General features: G+C 40.0%; 1 protein-coding gene across 3 annotated transcripts in view; it reads left to right on the top strand.

The window, feature by feature from the left end:
- The first annotated feature begins 2,669 nt into the window (after window positions 1-2,669).
- Window positions 2,670-19,044, top strand: part of LOC122552867 (proteasome activator complex subunit 4-like) — a 193,287-nt gene continuing 176,912 nt past the window's right edge. For all 3 annotated transcript variants that reach the window (XM_043695950.1, XM_043695949.1, XM_043695948.1), the window contains exon 1: window positions 2,670-3,006. In XM_043695950.1, coding sequence (XP_043551885.1) covers window positions 2,711-3,006 — 296 coding nt within the window. In that variant the 5' untranslated portion in view covers window positions 2,670-2,710. The remainder of the gene's footprint in view (window positions 3,007-19,044) is intronic.

Below are 19,044 nucleotides of genomic sequence, written 5' to 3'. Positions count from 1 at the left end.
ATATTTGGAAAAGAATGGGCTTATCAGTGCAAGGCAACATGGTTTTGTGCAGGGGAGATCATGCCTTACCAACATAATAGAGTTCTTTGAGGAAGTGACCAGGTTGATAGATGAAGCAAGGGCTGAAGATGTCATACACATGGACTTTAGTAAGGCGTTTAGAGTCATAGAGATGTACAGCGTGGAAACAGACCCTTCGGTCCAAACCGTTCATGCCGACCAGATATCCCAACCCAATCTAGTCCCACCTGCCAGCACCCGTCCCATATCCCTCCAAACCCTTCCTATTCATGTACCCATTCCCATGGTAAACTAATAGAGAAAGCGAAGTCACATCGTGTTCAGGTTGTTCTAGCTAGGTGGATAAAGAACTGGTTGAGCAACAGGAGACAGAGAGTAGTAGTTGACACGAAGATTGGTGGAGTAGCAGAAAGCATAGGGGACTGTCAAAGAATACAGGAGAATATAGATAGACTGGAGAGTTGGGTGGAGAAGTGGCAGATGGAGTTCAATCCAGGCAAATTTGAGGTGATGCATTTTGGGAAGTCTAATTCTAGAGCAAATTATACAGTAAACAGAAGATTCTTGGGAAAAGTTGATGAACAGAGAGATCTGGGAGTTCAGGTCCATTGTACCCTGAAGGTTGCTGCACAGATGGATAGAGTGGTCAAGGCGGCATATGGTATGCTTGCCTTCATTGGACGGGGTATTGAGTATATGAGCTAGCAGGTCATGCTAAAATTGTGCACAACATTGGTTCGGCCGGATTTAGAATACTGTGTACAGTTCTGGTTGCCACAGTACAAAAGGATGTGGACGCTTTGGAGAGGGTGCAGAGAAGGTTTATGAGGATGATGCCTGGTATGGAAGGTGCTAGCTATGAAGAGAGGTTGAGTAGATTAGGTTTGTTTTCATTAGAAAAAAGGAGATTGAAGGGGGACCTGATTGAGGTCTACAAAATCATGAAGGGTATAGACAGGGTAGATAGAGATAAGCTTTTTCCCAGGGTGAAGGATTCAATAATGAGAGGTCACGCTTTCAAGGTGAGAGGTGAAAAGCTTAAGGGGGAAACATGTGGCAAGTACTTTACACAGAGGGTGGTAGGTGCCTGGAACGTGTTGCTAGCAGAGGTAGTAGAGGCAGACATGGTAGATTCATTTGAGATGTGTCTGGACAGATGCATGAGTAAGTGGGGAGCAGAGGGATACAGATGCTTAGGAATTGGGCAATAGGTTTAGACAGTGGATTTGGATCAGCTCAGGCTTGGAGGGCTGAAGGTCCTGTTTCTGGGCTGTAAATTTTCTTTGTTCTTTGAGTATCAACATTTGGATTCTCTCTTGTTGGAGATGATCATTGCCTGGCGTTCACTTGACAAGAATATTACTTGCTGATGGTCACCCCAAATCTGGAAGTTGTCCAGCTCGTCCTGCATTTGGACATGAACTGCTTCAGTAGTTGAGGAGTTCTAAATAGTGCTGATGTCCAATGATCAGCAAACATCCCACTTCTGATGTTATGGTGTAGAATGGTCACTGATGAATCATCTGTTGATGGTTTGGCCAAAGAAATTAATCTCCGTTACTCCTGGAGCTGAAATGACTGACCTCCAACCATTACGTCAATCTTCCAAGTGCATGACTACTTGAATTCACAGACATAAGGAAATTTCTCTCTTTAAGAACAATCTGCACAGCTTTTGTAAAAGACAATTACAGTTACGTAGAATGAAGGGAAAAAAACATAGAATTCCTACAGCACAGAAAGAGGCTATTTGCCCCATTAAGTCCTGCACTGACCCTCTGAACAGCATCCCACCCAGACACCGACTCCCACCCTATCTTTGTAACTCTATATTTACCATGGGTAATCCACTTGGCCTGCACATCCCTGGACAGTATGGACAATTTTGCATGACCAATCCACCTAACCTGTGATCTGTGGGAGGAAACTGGAACACTAAAGGAAACACACGAGGAGAACATCCAAAATCCGCAGACATTTACCCAAGGCTAACATTGAACCTGGGTCTCTACAGACACTCCCCCTTTCTCTTCCTTATCTCTTATTCCCAATCCGACTTTCTCTACTTCCTTTCCTTTCTCTCTACTATCTTTTCCTTCCTCTGCATTCCCACTACCTCCCCTACCTCTCTACTCTTCCTGTCTATTCCATCCCCTTTCTAATCTACTCCACGTCAATCTCTGCTCACTCAATCCTCCTCATTCATCTTTGCTCACTCCCACCCACCTTCTGCTCCCTCACTCCTCCACACTCCTGCCTCTGCTCATTCTCGCTCCACAACCACCTGATGAAGGAGCAGCGCTCCGAAAGCTAGTGCTTCCAAATAAACCTGTTGGACTATAACCTAGCGTTGTGTGATTTTTAACCCTGCTCCACATATGCGGTCTCAGGCTCACTCTCCATATCTCCCCACTCTTGTTCCTCCCTCGTCCACCAACCTACCCATCGGTCCCTGTCTCCCTGTTGCTTTCTTCATCCACTCCTACACCCCATTCCCCACATCATCCACCCATTCCTGTTCCCTTCTATCCCTCTCCCAGCTCCTCCCACCTTTACCCTCCCCCCCCCCCACCTTTACCCTCCCCCCCAAGCGGCGGATGGGGGGAGGGGGAGATCAGAAACCGGAAGTGTGTCAGTCGGTGACGGGGACGTTGCCGTTTCCTCACATCCGCCGGTCGCGGCGCTTCAGATGGATCGGGAGTCGGGAGTCAGTGAGACGTGGCCGGGCAGTGATCCCGAATCAGGCGAAATGCTCAACATGAGCGAGGAGAGCGGCAGCGAGTGGAGACGGCGGCGGAGACGGGAGGAGGCGCTGGGCTTCAGGCCGCAGAAGGAGATCCTGTACAACCAGCTGCTGCCGTACGCGGAGCGCCTGGACCGGGAGTCCAACTACATCCTCGGCCAGATCAAAGGCAACCTGGGCCGGGCCGTGCAGCTCCGGGAACTCTGGCCTGGAGTTTTATTCTGGACAAGAAAGCTGTCAACGTGAGTGATGGTGGGAGGGAGGGAGGGGAGGAGGGTGTTCGCGCGGCGCGGCGCGGCCTTCACTCTCCCACCCGCCGAGCTTGTAGACCGACTCCAGTATTCCCCCGAATCTGGACCGGCTCCGTTTCTCCCTCTTTCTCCCCCACCCACCCCAAGTTAGTCAGCTCTCTCTGGGACGGAATGTGGCCGGAGGTGTTTGTAAAGGTCCGGGCTGAGCCAGGGCCACCACCTCCTCCCCAGGCCGTAAGTCTGCTTGTGATAACACTTGACGTTTAAAAATAGAAATAAATCCCTCCAGAACCAGCGTAGCTCTTTGTTAGGACCGGGCCAATCTTGTTTGAAAATGCGGCTAGGCAGAGGAAAGGTGAAAATTAACTTCAGAAAGAAACTTACTTCGTGTGACCTTTCACCAAGTTGAAATGTATTGCCTTGTGTTTGAGATGCAGCTTACTATGACACGACACTTTTTTCTCTATTGACAAACTTTGATAAGGGAAGGAAGCGCTGCCAGTGCTGCTGATCGTATGTAAACCGTTATTAGGTTTAAAATTCAGCGTCTCTGGTTCAGGTTGTCTTGGCTTAGCAAAACTCCGAGGTAAAAACAATGACTGCAGATGCTGGAAACCAGATTCTGGATCAGTGGTGTTGGAAGAGCACAGCAATTCAGGCAGCATCCGACGAGCAGCAAAATCGACGTTTCGGGCAAAAGCGAATAGGCTTTTGCCCGAAACGTCGATTTTGCTGCTCGTCGGATGCTGCCTGAATTGCTGTGCTCTTCCAGCACCACTGATCCAGAAATTAGCAAAACTCCTGCCCGGCTCAATGCTGATGTACTTTTAAAAATAATAAAACGCAAATAAAACCTAGTTGGGGAATTCAACTTTAGTGTGCTTAATTGCACCCGTTCTTTTGACTTTTAAGCTCTTTCCAATAAAAACTATTGGATATATTATTGAAAAATGATTCCTTTAAAAGTTGTTTGTAAACAAATGTTTGAAAACTTTAATCCATAATTAATCAGGGAAAAGTTTCTATTTATTGGGGACCTACTGTATCTGCAGCATTCTTTTGATACCCAACAGAGAGAGAAACTTTTGAATGTATTCCTGGTTTTTGCCTTGTTGGGGAAAAGAAATCCGAGCATTTAACAAATAAATCACACTGTGAAGCTGTTAGGTCAAGATTAAGGTGATTTTTGATCTTTTGAGTTCGATCTTATGCACTTGTTAATAACCAGCTGAAGAACTACATTGCTGCATTGTGAGAATGTTTTGTCCAATTAGATGTAAAATGGGTACATACTGTTTTAAGTTGGCGATGGGGAAATGATCTATAGAGAGTTAATGTAATTTTCTAAATATACTCTTGCCTTGGTGTTACTCAACTCTCCCCCCCCCCCCCCCCCCCCCCAAAAAAAGCATTAACGTTTGTAAAATGTTTTAACTTTTGGTAACTCCTTTTTGTTCATAGCCATCATTGTGCGTTACAGATTTGAATTTGTGCTTTGGTAAATTTTGTTTCCAAATGAAATAATCATTAATTTTTTTTGTTATTGCACCATTTAAAATTGCAAAATTTATTTGATACAGTGCCAGCAAAGTGTTATTTTGAATAACATTGAAATAAGATACGATGTAGCATACATTTGTTCACTATGTTCTGAAATAAGTTTTTGTGGATTACACAATGTCAGCTTGTTTACTACCCCGTTTAAAAAGATTCTGTATCCAGATCTAATGAGCAAACTTTTTTCCTTTCATTCTGGGCAACAAGTGCCCCTCAACCAACAAGTGCTTTGGAGACTATGCTGTGTGCAGATTTTTTTTCGTTGCCTCCATGACAGTGACTGCATGACAAATGTTAATGGATTTACTTAGTTTTAAAATTTTCCCTGTTCAATCTCCCTTCCAGATTCAAATTGAATAAATAGGATTTCAAATTTGGGGGATAACTGCTTGAGATTTTAAATGAAGTCACCTCTCTATTGATAGTTTATTTCTTGCATTCAGCAATTGACTTTTGGAATGTTTCTTGGAAGTACAATAATTGCAAATTACTATTGATGGTTTGTGATCATCTTGGTGTGTTGTTCTCATGGATGATAAGTTTGTGTGATAGCTTTCAAGTGAAAGATAATTTGTAATTATGTAAATTTATGCATATTCAGCAGTGGCTTATGCTTCAGTGTGTAAGGATAGACTGTGATCCATTTTGATCAGTTCAGCATCTCCACTGATGATAAATGGGGTTTTCTTGAACTGCTATGTCAAATGATCTCAAACTTCAAGCTTTTTAATTGAAAAGTTGGTGATTGTCATAAAAGTCAGTTGGTGCTTTGTGATGTCACTGTCATTGTAATATCACGTCAGTGGAAACATTATTTATTTCTACATGTATTCCACCTCATTTCTTTGCAGTTCTGAAGATGCTGTGGGGTTGAGCCTGTGTTGAGGAGAAACCTGTTCTATATCAGATTGTGTTTCAGAAGTTGTTTACTCATTATAACTAGATTTGAATTTGTTTATCCAAATAAATTCCATTGTGCTTTGGTAATCTCTGGAAAAATTTATTCCAATCTTGTACTGGATTCTGTTCATTTACCATTTCAACCCAACCCTCAGAACCGACTCCTGGTTTCCCACGCCTGCTTACCTTTAGTTTCATTTTAAAAACCTTTTTAAACCCAGCTGTTTAGAGTTTGGCCATATCTCCTAATATCATTTTGGATTAAGTCCCCACACTTTTGATGGCATCTTTTGTGAAATATGTTGGGACATTGTTCCATGTCAAAGGTACTATATAAATGTAAGTAGTACCCATTTAAAAAAAAACTTGCACGTTTTTTGCTTAAAAAATATGATAACTAGAGACAAAAGGGATAACCATAACATAAATGAGAAGGGTGTGAGAAACAACCAAAGGATGATTACAATGCCTGAGCTTTGTTTATACGAAGAATTAATAGACAGCTGTTCCAAATAAAAGGTAGACTTTTAACATAAAGCTTTGTGTGTCTTTCCACTGGCTCTTTGATTTTGCTTTTCTAAATGATTTGGGAACCTTTTACTAAGCCTTTGGTAAAGCTTGTTACAGGAAAACTAACACTTTTAATTACTTGAGACACATTTTACTTTGGTCCACGTTCAAAGATTTACATGTGTATATTTGCATAAAAATCTTTAATGAGATTTAGGTGGTGTTGGCAAGACCAGCATTTATCGTCCATTCTTAATTGCTGTTGAGCAGATGGTGAAAAATCACATTTTTGAGCAACTTCAATCCTTCAGTTATCTGTTTGGTACAACTGAGTGACTTGTTAGGCCATTTCAGAGAGCAGTAAAGAATCAAACACAAAGTTGCAAAAACACAGTCGAGAATCATCAGTAGGTTGGGCTAGGTAAGGATGAGAGATTTCCTGCCCTATGAACATGAGTGAAACAGTTGGGTTTTTCAAACAATCAACAATATATTCTTGCCACAATTAATAATGACTAGCTTTAAATTCTAAATTTATTAATTTCACCATTTTCTATGGTTAGTTTGAACTTGTATGGCCCTCTAGAGACATTACCACCTTAGCACAATCTGCCAAATGATTTGTTTTCTCAGTTTATCCAATAGTAAATTAGGAAAACATCAAGAAAATAATACGGAAAAAGGATTCCATTAAATGTAGCAGGACAGAACATTAAGAAATTCCTTTTGAAATGATGTAGCTGGAGATTTGTGCCTCTTTCATATTCTAGTTTCCTTGCCGTACTATAATACTTAGCACTGCTGCCTCACAGCGCCAGAGACTCGGGTTCAATTCCTGCCTCAGGCGACTGACTGTGTGGAGTTTGCACGTTCTCCCCGTGTCTGCGTGGGTTTCCTCCGGGTGCTCCGGTTTCCTCCCACCATCCAAAGATGTGCAGGGTCAGGTGAATTGGCCATACTAAATTGCCTGTAGTGTTAGGTAAGGGGTAAATGTAGGGGTATGGGTGGGTTTCGCTTCGGCGGGTCGGTGTGGACTTGTTGGGCCGAAGGGCCCGTTTCCACACTGTAATCTAAATCTAAATCTAAATACTTGCTTTTAGTTATTAAGTGATCTAATATAAATGAAAAATAGCTGACACTTCTATGCTATGCAAAAATTAATTGTGTAAGTCATTACAAATAGTGTGCTTTTTGATAGTAATATGAGAATTAAGCAAGTGTGGCGATAAATAGAAGTGCCAATGAAACCAAGTGCAAGGGGAAATGATGGAAACTCAATGGAATCAAATATAAAGGGGTAAAAATGAACAAATCCACAACAGTTTTGTGGATTTCTGATAGAATTCCTTCTGTTGTAGTAAGTTAGGCTGTGTAAAGCATTCAATACAACAGAGTGCTGGCATAGTACTTCTGAGGTGACCTCAAGTCATTTGTGGTGGTGGTTTTGATCCCTTGACAATTTTATGAATGTGAAAAATGCATATTAGATACTAATCATGTGACTTCAGTACTAATAATAGACTGAGTTGCATACAGCATTCATCCTAAGTAATGTGCTGTGAACTTTGTGAAGTAATGACTGTGAACTTTGAAACTCTAATAGATTTGAATTGTGATACAAAATAGTATTTGACTTGTACCAGCCATCCTATTTGGATGTAATAGAGAAAAGTATTGCCCTTAAGTAATATAGCTCCATACAGCACAGAAAGGAGGCTTCTGTATTTGCCCCATTAGTCTATTCCTTTTACAGCCAGCACTTGAGACACTGGATTTTTTGGCCACTTTTAAATTCATAGTCAATCAGCATGGAAACAGACCCTTTGATCATTGACTTTATTTTTCCCTCATAAGAAAGGATATGCACTTGCTATATTTTGTGTATATTTTCCATCTGTCTTGTGGATGTAATGTTTATGCCCCAAATTATGCCTTTTTTGTAAAAATGCATAACAAGACATTTCAACTTGAATATTACATAAGTAGCAATAAAATTCAGCTTGTCTCCATTTTTCATGTTACATTCTTGGATGTCCGATTGCATTCCATGTCAAGTATATAGCCTGAGAGCAAAGCATTTCAAATTGAAAATTATATAGAATGTAATAGAAATGATGCGTCTGGACAGATGCATGAGTACGTTGGGAGCAGAGGGGTACAGATGCTTAGAAATTGGGCGACAGATTTAGACAGTGGATTTGGATTGGCTCAGGCTTGGAGGACTGAAGGGCCTGTTCCCGGGCTGTAAATTTTCTTTGTTCTTTGTTCTCTTTGTAAATAAACTTTTCTTCTTGCACCATGTTTGGCTCTGAGGTATCTCAATGTAATTTCAATATTGTTCATGTTCACAATATTTATTGTAAAGCACAGAGCCTGAAAGTTTCTACTGTTTCCAGTCCCTCCTTATATGTGTCCTGAAACAGAGACCTATCACATTGCTCTTCTGTGGTTTTTACCCCAGCATTGGTATATCCCTTAGCACATAGTCATGGGCATTGGAATATTCCAGTCTGCAATACTCGGTCAAAGGTAACCCTTTGCACTGAAACACCAGCACATTTTGAGCAGATTAAAGGCTGGTTTCACAATGTTGATCTTCTAGGTGCAGATGATGCATATCTTTAATATGTATTCCTGGAATAGCCAGTAGAGCTCAGAGTCCTGTGGCACAATTGCTCAGGTGATTCTTGTTTTTTTTTAAAAAAAAAACGGCATTTTTCTGCAGACCTTCGTAGGAAGGATCCAATGGCAAAAAGCCTTGCTCACCACCAGACAGTCTGTTCTGCTGCTTGATTAGAACTTTCAGCAATGAGGCATTTTGTCAAATTAGTTTGACTGTCTCAACATAGGCAGACAGACAATCTGGTCATATTTCAGAATCGGATTTTGCAGAAGACCATCAATGACCAGAATCATTTAAGGTTAGTCCCTATCCAATTGACATAAATCTGTGAGCAATATCACTGCACATTGGTTTGCATTCAAATTGCTTTATCCATCTAATTGCTTAGAATTTATTTTCCACCAGCTGTTTGCTCCCCATTACACTGTGCCTGTCAGTACACTGCTATTGTGCAGAAGAAACCTATGTAACAGTGCACAGAGTTGTCAAATTATTTCTTCTTGGTATAGTCTTCCTTACTCAGTGTTACAAAATTGTGTATCCTATCCCTTTGGTATTCTCAGTGCACTTAGATAAAATTCTTAATTTTTTTACATTAAATGTAGATATCTTGACCATAAGAGCTATCTCAGTCAGTGTTTCCTAAACTATTTCAAATGTTAAACTTGGATTGTATGGAAATTGACTCCCAGATGCCACCAAAACCCAACTAATAATAAAATAATGCTGTAACATTCAGTATATAATTAAAGTTTATTATTGATCAATATATAAATATGAAAATCAGTTTTTCAAGTGCCATTACTTTTGGGCCTGGTGATTGTGATGCACATTATGCATAATCTGGCAGTGTGGTTGACACTATACACTTGATCTCCAGTATCATTTCTGGAATTGATAAATACTGAAATTTGATGACAAATACGCGCTGGAGGAAAAAACATTTTTAATGCACTCATTACAACATCAAGGCAGTAAGTTCACACTGAACCAAAGTTCTAGCACAGAAATTTTGAAGGGCACTTGTTTTTTTTAAAAATTTGATCTCTTACATTTCAATAGTTCAATTAAAGCTGCAGGTAAATAATGTCATTACGCTGGATGGTACCAATCAAGCTTTGTTGCATCTAAATATGAAATGCAACTACTGGCAGCTGAGTTTTTTTTTGTTCACTTGTGGGATGTCTGCACTATTGGTTAGGTAAGTATTTATTCCTGATGAAGGGCTTTTGCCCGAAACGTCGATTTTGAAGCTCCTTGGATGCTGCCTGAACTGCTGTGCTCTTCCAGCACCACTAATCCAGAATCCATTTATCACTCATCCCTCGTTCCATTTGAAAGTGATGAGTTGCCTTCTTAAACCATTGCAATCTGTTTGGTGTAGGTACACCCACAATGCCTTGAGGTAGAGAGTACCAGAATTTTGATCCAACAGCAGTGGCAGAGTAAACTGATATATTTCTAAGTTGGAAAGGTGAATGGTTTGAAGGGGAACTTGCAGGTGGTGATGTACTGATGTGTTTTCCCCCTTGTCCTTCCAACTGGTAGTGGTTGTGGGTTTGGATGTGCTGCGAGGTCCCTTGATGAATTTCTGCTGTGCATCATGTAGGTGGCATATGCTGCTGATCATATGTGTTAGTGGTAGAGGGAATGGGTGTTAGTGGATATGGTGCCCATTAAGCAGATTGTTTTGTACTGAATGATATTAAGCCTCTTAAGTGTTCTTTGAGCTCAAAAGAGCCAAACTTCCTCTTCAGCTTAGGAGCTAAATGATCCTGGCAGAACCCAAACTGAGTATTAGTGACCAGGTTATTGGTAAGCAAGTGTTGGTGGTGACCCGTTCCATTCATATTACCGATGAATGAAAGTGGACTGGTAGAAACATAGAAGGTGGGAGCAGGAGTATACCATTTGACCCCTTGAGTCTGCTCTGCTATTCAGTGTAGGGTGGTAACCAGCCATGATGGGTTTCTGGGCAAGTTTCAAGTTATCATGCCATTCATTTGACTGAGGATGCAATTTAAAAATAAACTGGTCATCAGAAATCTGTGCTTTGGCACAGGTGTGTCGTGTTTGTAACAGAAATCATGCAGAAATCTGTGTTTTGTTTCACTTCTAAATGTAGTACATATGTTATGTCTTGTGCTTCACTTTGAAATTTATTATCATGGCTTGAATGCCAGATGATTTCATTGCTTGCAGTTCTGTTTGCTATTTGTTTGAATTGAATTGGGCTTGTGACTTTAGTTGGGAACTGTGATCTGGAGTGTATTTCCCTATGTCAGTATTATACTCAGTAGATTGGGTAAGGCTACACATTAATGAAATGTTTTGTGTGCCATGTTTAAAGTGGATCAATTACCTAGTGCTGCTTATGGAATATTTCAGTGTACATAATGGTTGCCATGTTTGCTGACTTGATGGTGACTATTTTATAGTTTGTGCTTGGTCATTTTTCAGTGTGTGTCAAGTTGCAATATAAATTTCATGAACAGTTTATTCAAAGTTTTAAAAAGCTTGAAATCTTCCTGCGTATAATGGCTCTTGTGGAAATTTGGCAGAAAATTAAAATAGCATAATAATGTAAATCTGAACTAAAACAGAAAATGCAGAAAATACTCAGATCAGATACCACCTATTGGTTGGTAGAGACGGTTAATATTGCAATATTGTCAGAACTGCAAAAGGTTCAATGTAAAATTGTTATGGACCAGGCCAGACCCCTTAAAACATTTCAAGCACTTAGCCCAGACTCTACATCTGCTTAAAACTAGTAAAGTTAATGTGGATATTCTAGGAGAAATGCAGCTGGCTCAACCATGTAGTTTTAAACAAAACAATTTATTTACAAGATTATTGAATGAAAAACAAACAAAAGAGAACAGAATACAGAATAACTTAATCTATCCGAAAAACCCAACAGATTATCCCAACTTAATGATGCTGTTCCCAGTACTTGCAACAATCCCCAGAAACACCCTTTGGTGGTAAAATCAAACACAGGTTCTTACAGGAGAGAAGTCAGAGAGTGATCAGCACAGACCTGCTTCTTTTGGGTCTTGCAGCCCTTTTCAATCAAGCCAGAGAAAAGCTGAGTTGGTGGAACTGGCCTCTCCCCTTTCATTGTACTAGTTTTTTCTTCAAAAACTTGGAAAGCCTGTTGCATGAGGCAGTTTCTGTTAGTTATAATCAAACTGGCCCTTCAATTTAGAGTTCTTGGAGTCTGTGTCTTTTACGACCTCTCTGAATAAAATAAAACTTAAGGACAACAATAACCATGTTAAAGGAGCAGCTTCGTCACAATATATTTTCAAAATTTTGCTAGCTGTGGGCAGAGAACTTCAAAATCTATGAGCTACTCACTACTTCAGTTGTCAAAAAAAACTGTAAATATTGATTCTTCACTGCAATAGCTGGGTGAGGATCTCCTGCTTTTGCCTTTTCTCAAGTAGCTAAAAGGTGTGAAAGGAGAGATGCATTTTCTTCCATTTGCTTTACTGATTTCAGGATCCTGAAGAAGGGCTCATGTCTGAAACGTCGATTCTCCTGCTCCTTGGATGCTGCCTGACCTGCTGCGCTTTTCCAGCAACACATTTTCAGCTATGATTTCAGGATCATTCAAGGTTTCCTGAATTATCATTTTTATTATTCAAGAAAAGTAAATTATGAAGAGGAATATCTGGCTTACATAGAACAGTACTGCACACAAACAGGTCCTTTGGCCCATCGTGACTGTACCAACTGTAATGCCATTCTAAAATAATCTTATCTTCATATGGTTGATTCCTTCAGGAGAAGAAGGGCTAATGCCCGAAACGTCGATTCTCCTGTTCCCTAGATGCTGCCTGACCTGCTGCGCTTTTCCAGCAACACATTTCCATCTCTTGCTATTTGATGTATACTTTCCTCTTGCATTTGACCTCTGAAATTGCATCACCTCACTTGTCCAGATGGAACTCCATCTGCCATTTCTCCGCCCAACTTTTCAACTAACCAATAACTTGCTTCAACCCTTGAGAAACTTCCTCACTTTCCACGACTCCACATATTGTTAACTAATTGTTTGGTTCAATGCTCACCAATTGTTGAATTTCATTAGGAATTATGCCCTTCTCTTGATCGCCTTTGTCCATTTTTTTTCGACAATAGTTCACCATTAAACACAACCACTTCATATGCTTAAGCAAAACACATTGCTTGACACTTCAGTGCAGTACTATCTTATTAGATGCCAACTTACATGCTCTTTGATAACATCTCAGCTGCATGCTGCTAATGTAGATGTGAATCATCACAAGACCCTACTTCAAAGAATAGGGCAGTTCTTTCTCAGAATCCACATAAATACTTTCCTTGTGTCAAGATCAGCAAAACAGATCATCTGGTCATTATCACATTGCTGTTTGTTGGAGCTTCTTATGCATTAATCAGCTGTCACATTTTCACATTATAATTGAGTATACTTGAAGCGAAGTTCATTAGTGGCAAAGCATTCTGGACATCTTGAGGTCATAAAATTGCTGCAAAAATTCCACATTATTTTCCCCTCTTCAACAAACATTCAAAATACATTTTTATCCAAATATCAGCCTCCCTACTGACCTGACATACTGAATGCTTCCTTCATTGTCTGAAAGCCTTCCGATCAGGATATATTATGCCCACAACAGATGCCACTGAAAAGTATTGGTGCAACGGCAGTACATCATGTTATTCTCCCCAACCTATCTGCAAACTTGGTTGATTACTCTACCAGATGTTAATCCCCTTTTCCTGGTTCCAATTCAGTTAGTTTTAATATAACTGTCACATAATTGCTCATCCTGCATAATCGGTGAGCTCTAAGATTCCATTTCCATTCTATCCTTGTATTCATCTGTAGATTGCTTCTTGGTAGCTTTATCCAAAAGTGTAGGCTAACATTTCTTGGGTAGACTGGCAGCAGTCCTCATTAACTCTCCATCACTGCCTTCAGTTTCATGATTGCCGCTATGGTGTCCAATCAGCCAATCAAGTTTCAAATTCAGCAATAGATTTTTTCATCTGTGCATCATCTGGAACAAAACCATCTTAGTCACCAATGCTACCATATTTCTCAGCAGGTCACTCAGATTGAACCAGAAAGTTCAATATTGGCTTCCCGTTCAACCTGGATTAAACGCATGCAGAAATAGTTGTCTCAAAGAGCTTGGGGCTAAATTGGTGTAGATTTTGGATTTTGCCAGTTTTCAGGTTGAGTATGAATTGTTGGTAGTGTAACCATTTCTTCAGGTGCTAGTGTCGTCCTGTTTCCCCACTCAGTCATAGCAAAACGCTCAGAGACATAGTATAGCTTTACATCCTTTATCTTTATTCCGAGCCCTGGCGGGAGAGAGAATGGTCGTCTGTAATGAATTGTATCGTCATTTTACAAGAAGGAGCATCCAAATAAGGCAGCATGCATATTGATTGATGACCTTTACAATCAGCAAGTGTCAATAGCAAAGATTAAGCCATCTGGTTTTACATAATGAATGTTTTTAACCTTAACTGGCTTCACAGAATGAATACTTTTCACCTTGTTAAACTGACCTTACATACTGAATGCTTCAATATTGTTAAATGGCTCTACATAATACTTTTCCATCTTGTTAGCCCATTACCCTTGCCTCCAACACCCCATTGTTAACTAAGTTCTTATCTGAGTCATGCTCAGCTGAGGCTCTTGTTTCACAAAACTCAGAACTTATCTCTTTCCCTACCTGCATATACCCTATACACATTCTCACTAGTACATCACTGACACTGCCTGAGTTTGCTATAGGTTCTTGATGCTACTTTTCCTTAAGTGTACTGTTGGTAAAATGAGAAATTTCCACTGTCATCCTGACTTTGATATACACTTGGAACCTTTGTTTTTTCAGGATGTCCTTCATGGAACTTGAAACTGGTTCTGAGAAAAATAATGTTGGAATGTTTCAAACCATTGGTAAACTGAAGCTCCTTTTGCTCAAAATAGTTGCAATTTTAGCCTGAAGTGCATAGTTTATGAATTTATACTTTTACAGCAATTGTCTGTTAATAACATAGAGAAAAACTTGTCAAATTTCAGTTTCCTAAAACGTACTTCAGAAGGATCCTGAACAGAATAACGTTATTGTGTGATTAGATTACTTACAGTATGGAAACAGGCCCTTCGGCCGAACAAGTCCACACCGAACCGCAACCTACCCAGACCCATTCCCCTACACCGAACACTACGGCCAATTCACCTAACCTGCACACTTTTGGACTGAGAGAGGAAACTGGAGCACCCGGACAAACTCATGCAGGCACAGGGAGAACTCCACACAGTCAGTCGCCTGAGGCGGGAATTGAACCTGTGTCTTTGGCGCTGAGGGGCAGCAGTGGTAATAAAATTGTAGCTGCGTAATTTTTCCATTTCAATAGAAGAATTCTATTTGCCATTTTAAAAATATTTTTCCTGATTAAAAGATCTTTGCAAAGGTCATCTTATTTCTCTCTCCAAAAATTTAGGCAACTGAGCTTTCAGTTCAAAGATGGGAGACGGTCGTGGTGTCCATATCTATATGATTATACTTTCTGGATATTTCCCTTGTACACTGTATTTGTGTATGTAGGTATCTACATCACTGACATATGAGGGAGTAGGTCACCTAACTGTTTATAAAATATATCATTAATTGATCTCCAGTGACATTGATTATTCTGAAATGGGTAAAGGGTACCTAAACCAGATTATGCTGCTATAACTGAAGTCACATACTCTACCTTTCTTTCACGTTCAACTTGTATGTTAGCAACTTATTTAAATTTCTAAAACTTGAATTAACCGAGCGTATGGACAAAGAAATTAAGGGGATTAATAGGTCATTTGATCCCCAAGCTGGTTTGGCATTTGATTATGTCATGACTGATCTGATGACTGCATTAATTCCATTCTATATACGTTTTGATTTCCTGTCACTGGAGTATCTTTTGAACTTTGCCTTAAAATATTCAATAACCCTGCCTCTCTGGGGAAGAGAATTCCTCAAAAATAATTTCATTTCTCTCAATTGAAGGGAGCCCCTTATTTTGAATCTGTGCACTGAAGTTCTAGTCTTTACCACAACGGGAAATTTTCTCTCAGTACCCATCCTCTTATTTCTCTGTGGGATCTTGTATTAAATCACTAAACAGAGGGCTGCATTCATTCCACTTACTTGACCAAGTCTTTCCCATAAAATAACCTTTTTATCCCAGTTATTGGTCAAGTATCAAATTCTGAACTGCTTCTGAAGCTTTAATATACCTTCTCAAAATGGATTTTAAAAACTATGCTGTACTTCAGATGTGGTCACACCAACATTCTATGCAATTGAAACAAAGCTCTCATACTTGTACATTCCATTCTCTTTGCACTAATCGTTTCCATTTGCCTTCCTATCACTTTCTGCACCTGCAAGCTAACCTTTTTTAATCATGAACCAGGGCACTTGAACCCATTTGTGTACTGCAGAAATGATTCTCCATTTAAACAATATACACCTTATTCTTCCTATCATTTTGTTGCCTACCCACTTAACCTATCTATATCCCTTTGTAGACTCTTTGTCTACAAAAATGCATAACAATTTAATTTCTTACCAACCTTTTGTCTACACCAAATTTAGCATGTATTCATTTGGTCCCTTTATCTGAGTCATTACTATAACCTGTAAATAGTTGAGGTCCCAAATGTCAATCTTGTCACACTCCGTTGTTTAGCATTTTCAACCTGAAAGTAACCCATTTATCCCACTTCTGTTTCCTGTTATTTGACCAGTTCTTTATTTACATTATTATGTTACCCCTGCATCATAACTCTATACAAAAGGTAAGAGTCTTTGAGTCATATCAAGTGTTTGTTTTTGTCAATCCAAGGACATCATGTTTTACAGGTTCCACATTATCCACATTACTTACTTTCTCAACTTAATCAAATATGATTTCTTCTTCTCAAAACCATATTGCGTCTGCCTAATTAAGTTGAGATTTCCTAAATGCCCTGTCAGGATATGGGCCAGGTGCTGGCAGGTGGGACTAGATTGGGTTGGGATATCTGGTCGGCATGGACGAGTTGGACCGAAGGGTTTGTTTCTGTGCTGTACATTTCTATGACTGTGTGTAACCTGAGCTTTAGAATATATTCTGGTCTTTCTCCTTGATAGGTGTCAAGATAACAACTGGTATGTAGTTACCTGCTTTTTTTCCTCCTTGAGTAGAAATTCCACCTACTATTTCAAATCTAATGGAACCTTTCCAAAAGTGAGAGAATTTTGGAAAATTGTTTTTTAATGCATCTTTTTATGTCTGCAGTCATTTCTTTTGGGGTTATAGGATTAAGTCAGTCATGTCCTCGTGACATGTCAGCCTTTGCATAAGACATAGGAACAGGCGTGGGCCAATCAGACCCTTTAGGCAACTCTCACCATTCAGTAGGACCCCTTTCCTCAACCCTTGGTTCACTTACTGATCAAGGATCTATCGATCTTTGTTAAATATTCACAAGGACTCTGCGCCTAAAGCTCTCTGGCAAGAGTTTCAAAGATCTCGACCCTTTGCAAGATGAAATTCTTCCTCATCTCTGTTAAATTGGCACCCATTCTGGTACTATACACTCTGGTGCTGGACTGTTCCATGAGTTGAAACATCAACTCTGCATTTACCTTGTCAGACCTCTTAAGAATCCTATTTGTCATAATTAGATCACTTCTCACTGTAAATTCCAATGAGTAGAGTTTCAACCTGTTTAGGTCACAGAATCCCTACAGTGCGGAAATAAGCCATTTGGCCCAACAAGTCCACACCAACACTCTGAAGAATATCTCGCCACCATAATCAATCCGCTCCCTGCCCCGGTCTTTGTGGAACCTCACTAGTCACAGGTCACCAACCTGAAAAAGGACCCCTTATTCCCTTGCTGTTTCCTGCCCATTAGTCAATTCTCTGTCCATGCTTTTGTTTTACTAGTTTTCTTAGTAACCTTCTGGTTGTGATTGTAATTGTTCCCTTCCTTTATACTCTTGATTTGCAAATATTTCTTGCAAATCCTTTGCTGTTTTCAATGAGGACAGACACGTTCTATACCTTTAACACTTTGACCGTTTCCTTATTGCCACCTATTATTAATTCCCCAAACACATGTTAACTCTCTTTTTCTACACAAGATGTTAGAATTTGTTTATTTGTTCTTCTTTTCACAACTACCTTTTTGAGTATTCTAATTTCTTGCTGCTTATTACATTTTTAAACATTTTTTTTGCCAGTCTTCTGAATTATTGTTGAATTATTTTCTTTCAATTCGATACCATCTTAAGCTTCCTTAGTTGGTTATGGATGCTGCATCTTTTGAGAATCTTTTGTCTTTACTCAGATTGTCTTTATTTAATGTTAGAAAATATCTCCTTAAATGTCTGGTGCTATCTTTTCACTGATCCTTCCCTCGTCTATAAGGGCATTGCAGAGCCCAGTGCCTGCATTGCATAGAAACTTCTTATAGACAATTCTAAATGTGTATACTGTACAGCAGTAACCAAATTTTCTAATATAGCCCCATTTTAACAGTCAATCATAGATGCCCACAAAATAAAATTGTTGCAAAGCAGCATAGTAATGTTCGCTGAATGTTCAGTTTTTTTATACTGCATGCCAGTTTGAAAAATTGTTTGCAAGTGCAGGTTGAGAATCTGATGTCTAATGTTGGGTGACCAGTTGTTGTAGAAGCAAAGCATGTTGGCATTGGCCCCTGGCAGCAGTTTGGCAGTGGAGGAATGGCTGCTTGGTTCACAGTCAAAGACCAGGCTTTCAACATAAAGTGCTTCGAAATAGACATACAACATAATGTGTGCCAGTTACTGGCCATGAGTTTTCAGCCAAGCTCTTCATATACCCTGGTAACAGAAAACCTGATGAAGCAACCAGGGTCAGGAATGCATGATCTAGAGAGAGAGAGCGTGAAAGGGAGGGAGGATAAAAACAGGGCAGGGCTGTATGTCATCTGGGCATTGGCACTGGTGCAGAATGCATCCTGAGGGTGGGAAGCTTGTGACCCAATTGGCTGGAAGGTAAAGACGGAAGTTAGTGTTTGAAACTATAAATTTACAATAAAACTCAAGTCTTTGAAAAGATTTTGATGCCTAATTCAAGACGTGTCAGTCCAACAAGATCAAGAATAAAAAATAAAACTTTGTGTAGAGTTGCAGAGAGAAAGAGAGCCAAGTATGGACATGATTTCCAATGAGGTAAAAACAATGACTACAGATGCTGGAAACCAGATTCTGGATTAGTGGTGCTGGAAGAGCACAGCAGTTCAGGCAGCATCCGAGGAGCAGTAAAATCAACGTTTCGGGCAAAAGCCCTTCATCAGGAATAAAAGCAGTGAGCCTGAAGCGTGGAGAGATAAGCTGGAGGCGGGT

Source organism: Chiloscyllium plagiosum, chromosome 9 (assembly GCF_004010195.1).
Source record: "Chiloscyllium plagiosum isolate BGI_BamShark_2017 chromosome 9, ASM401019v2, whole genome shotgun sequence".
Lineage (NCBI taxonomy): Eukaryota > Metazoa > Chordata > Chondrichthyes > Orectolobiformes > Hemiscylliidae > Chiloscyllium > Chiloscyllium plagiosum.
The sequence above is the reverse complement of the archived record's forward strand: the minus strand, read 5'-3'. Positions and strand labels throughout refer to the sequence as shown.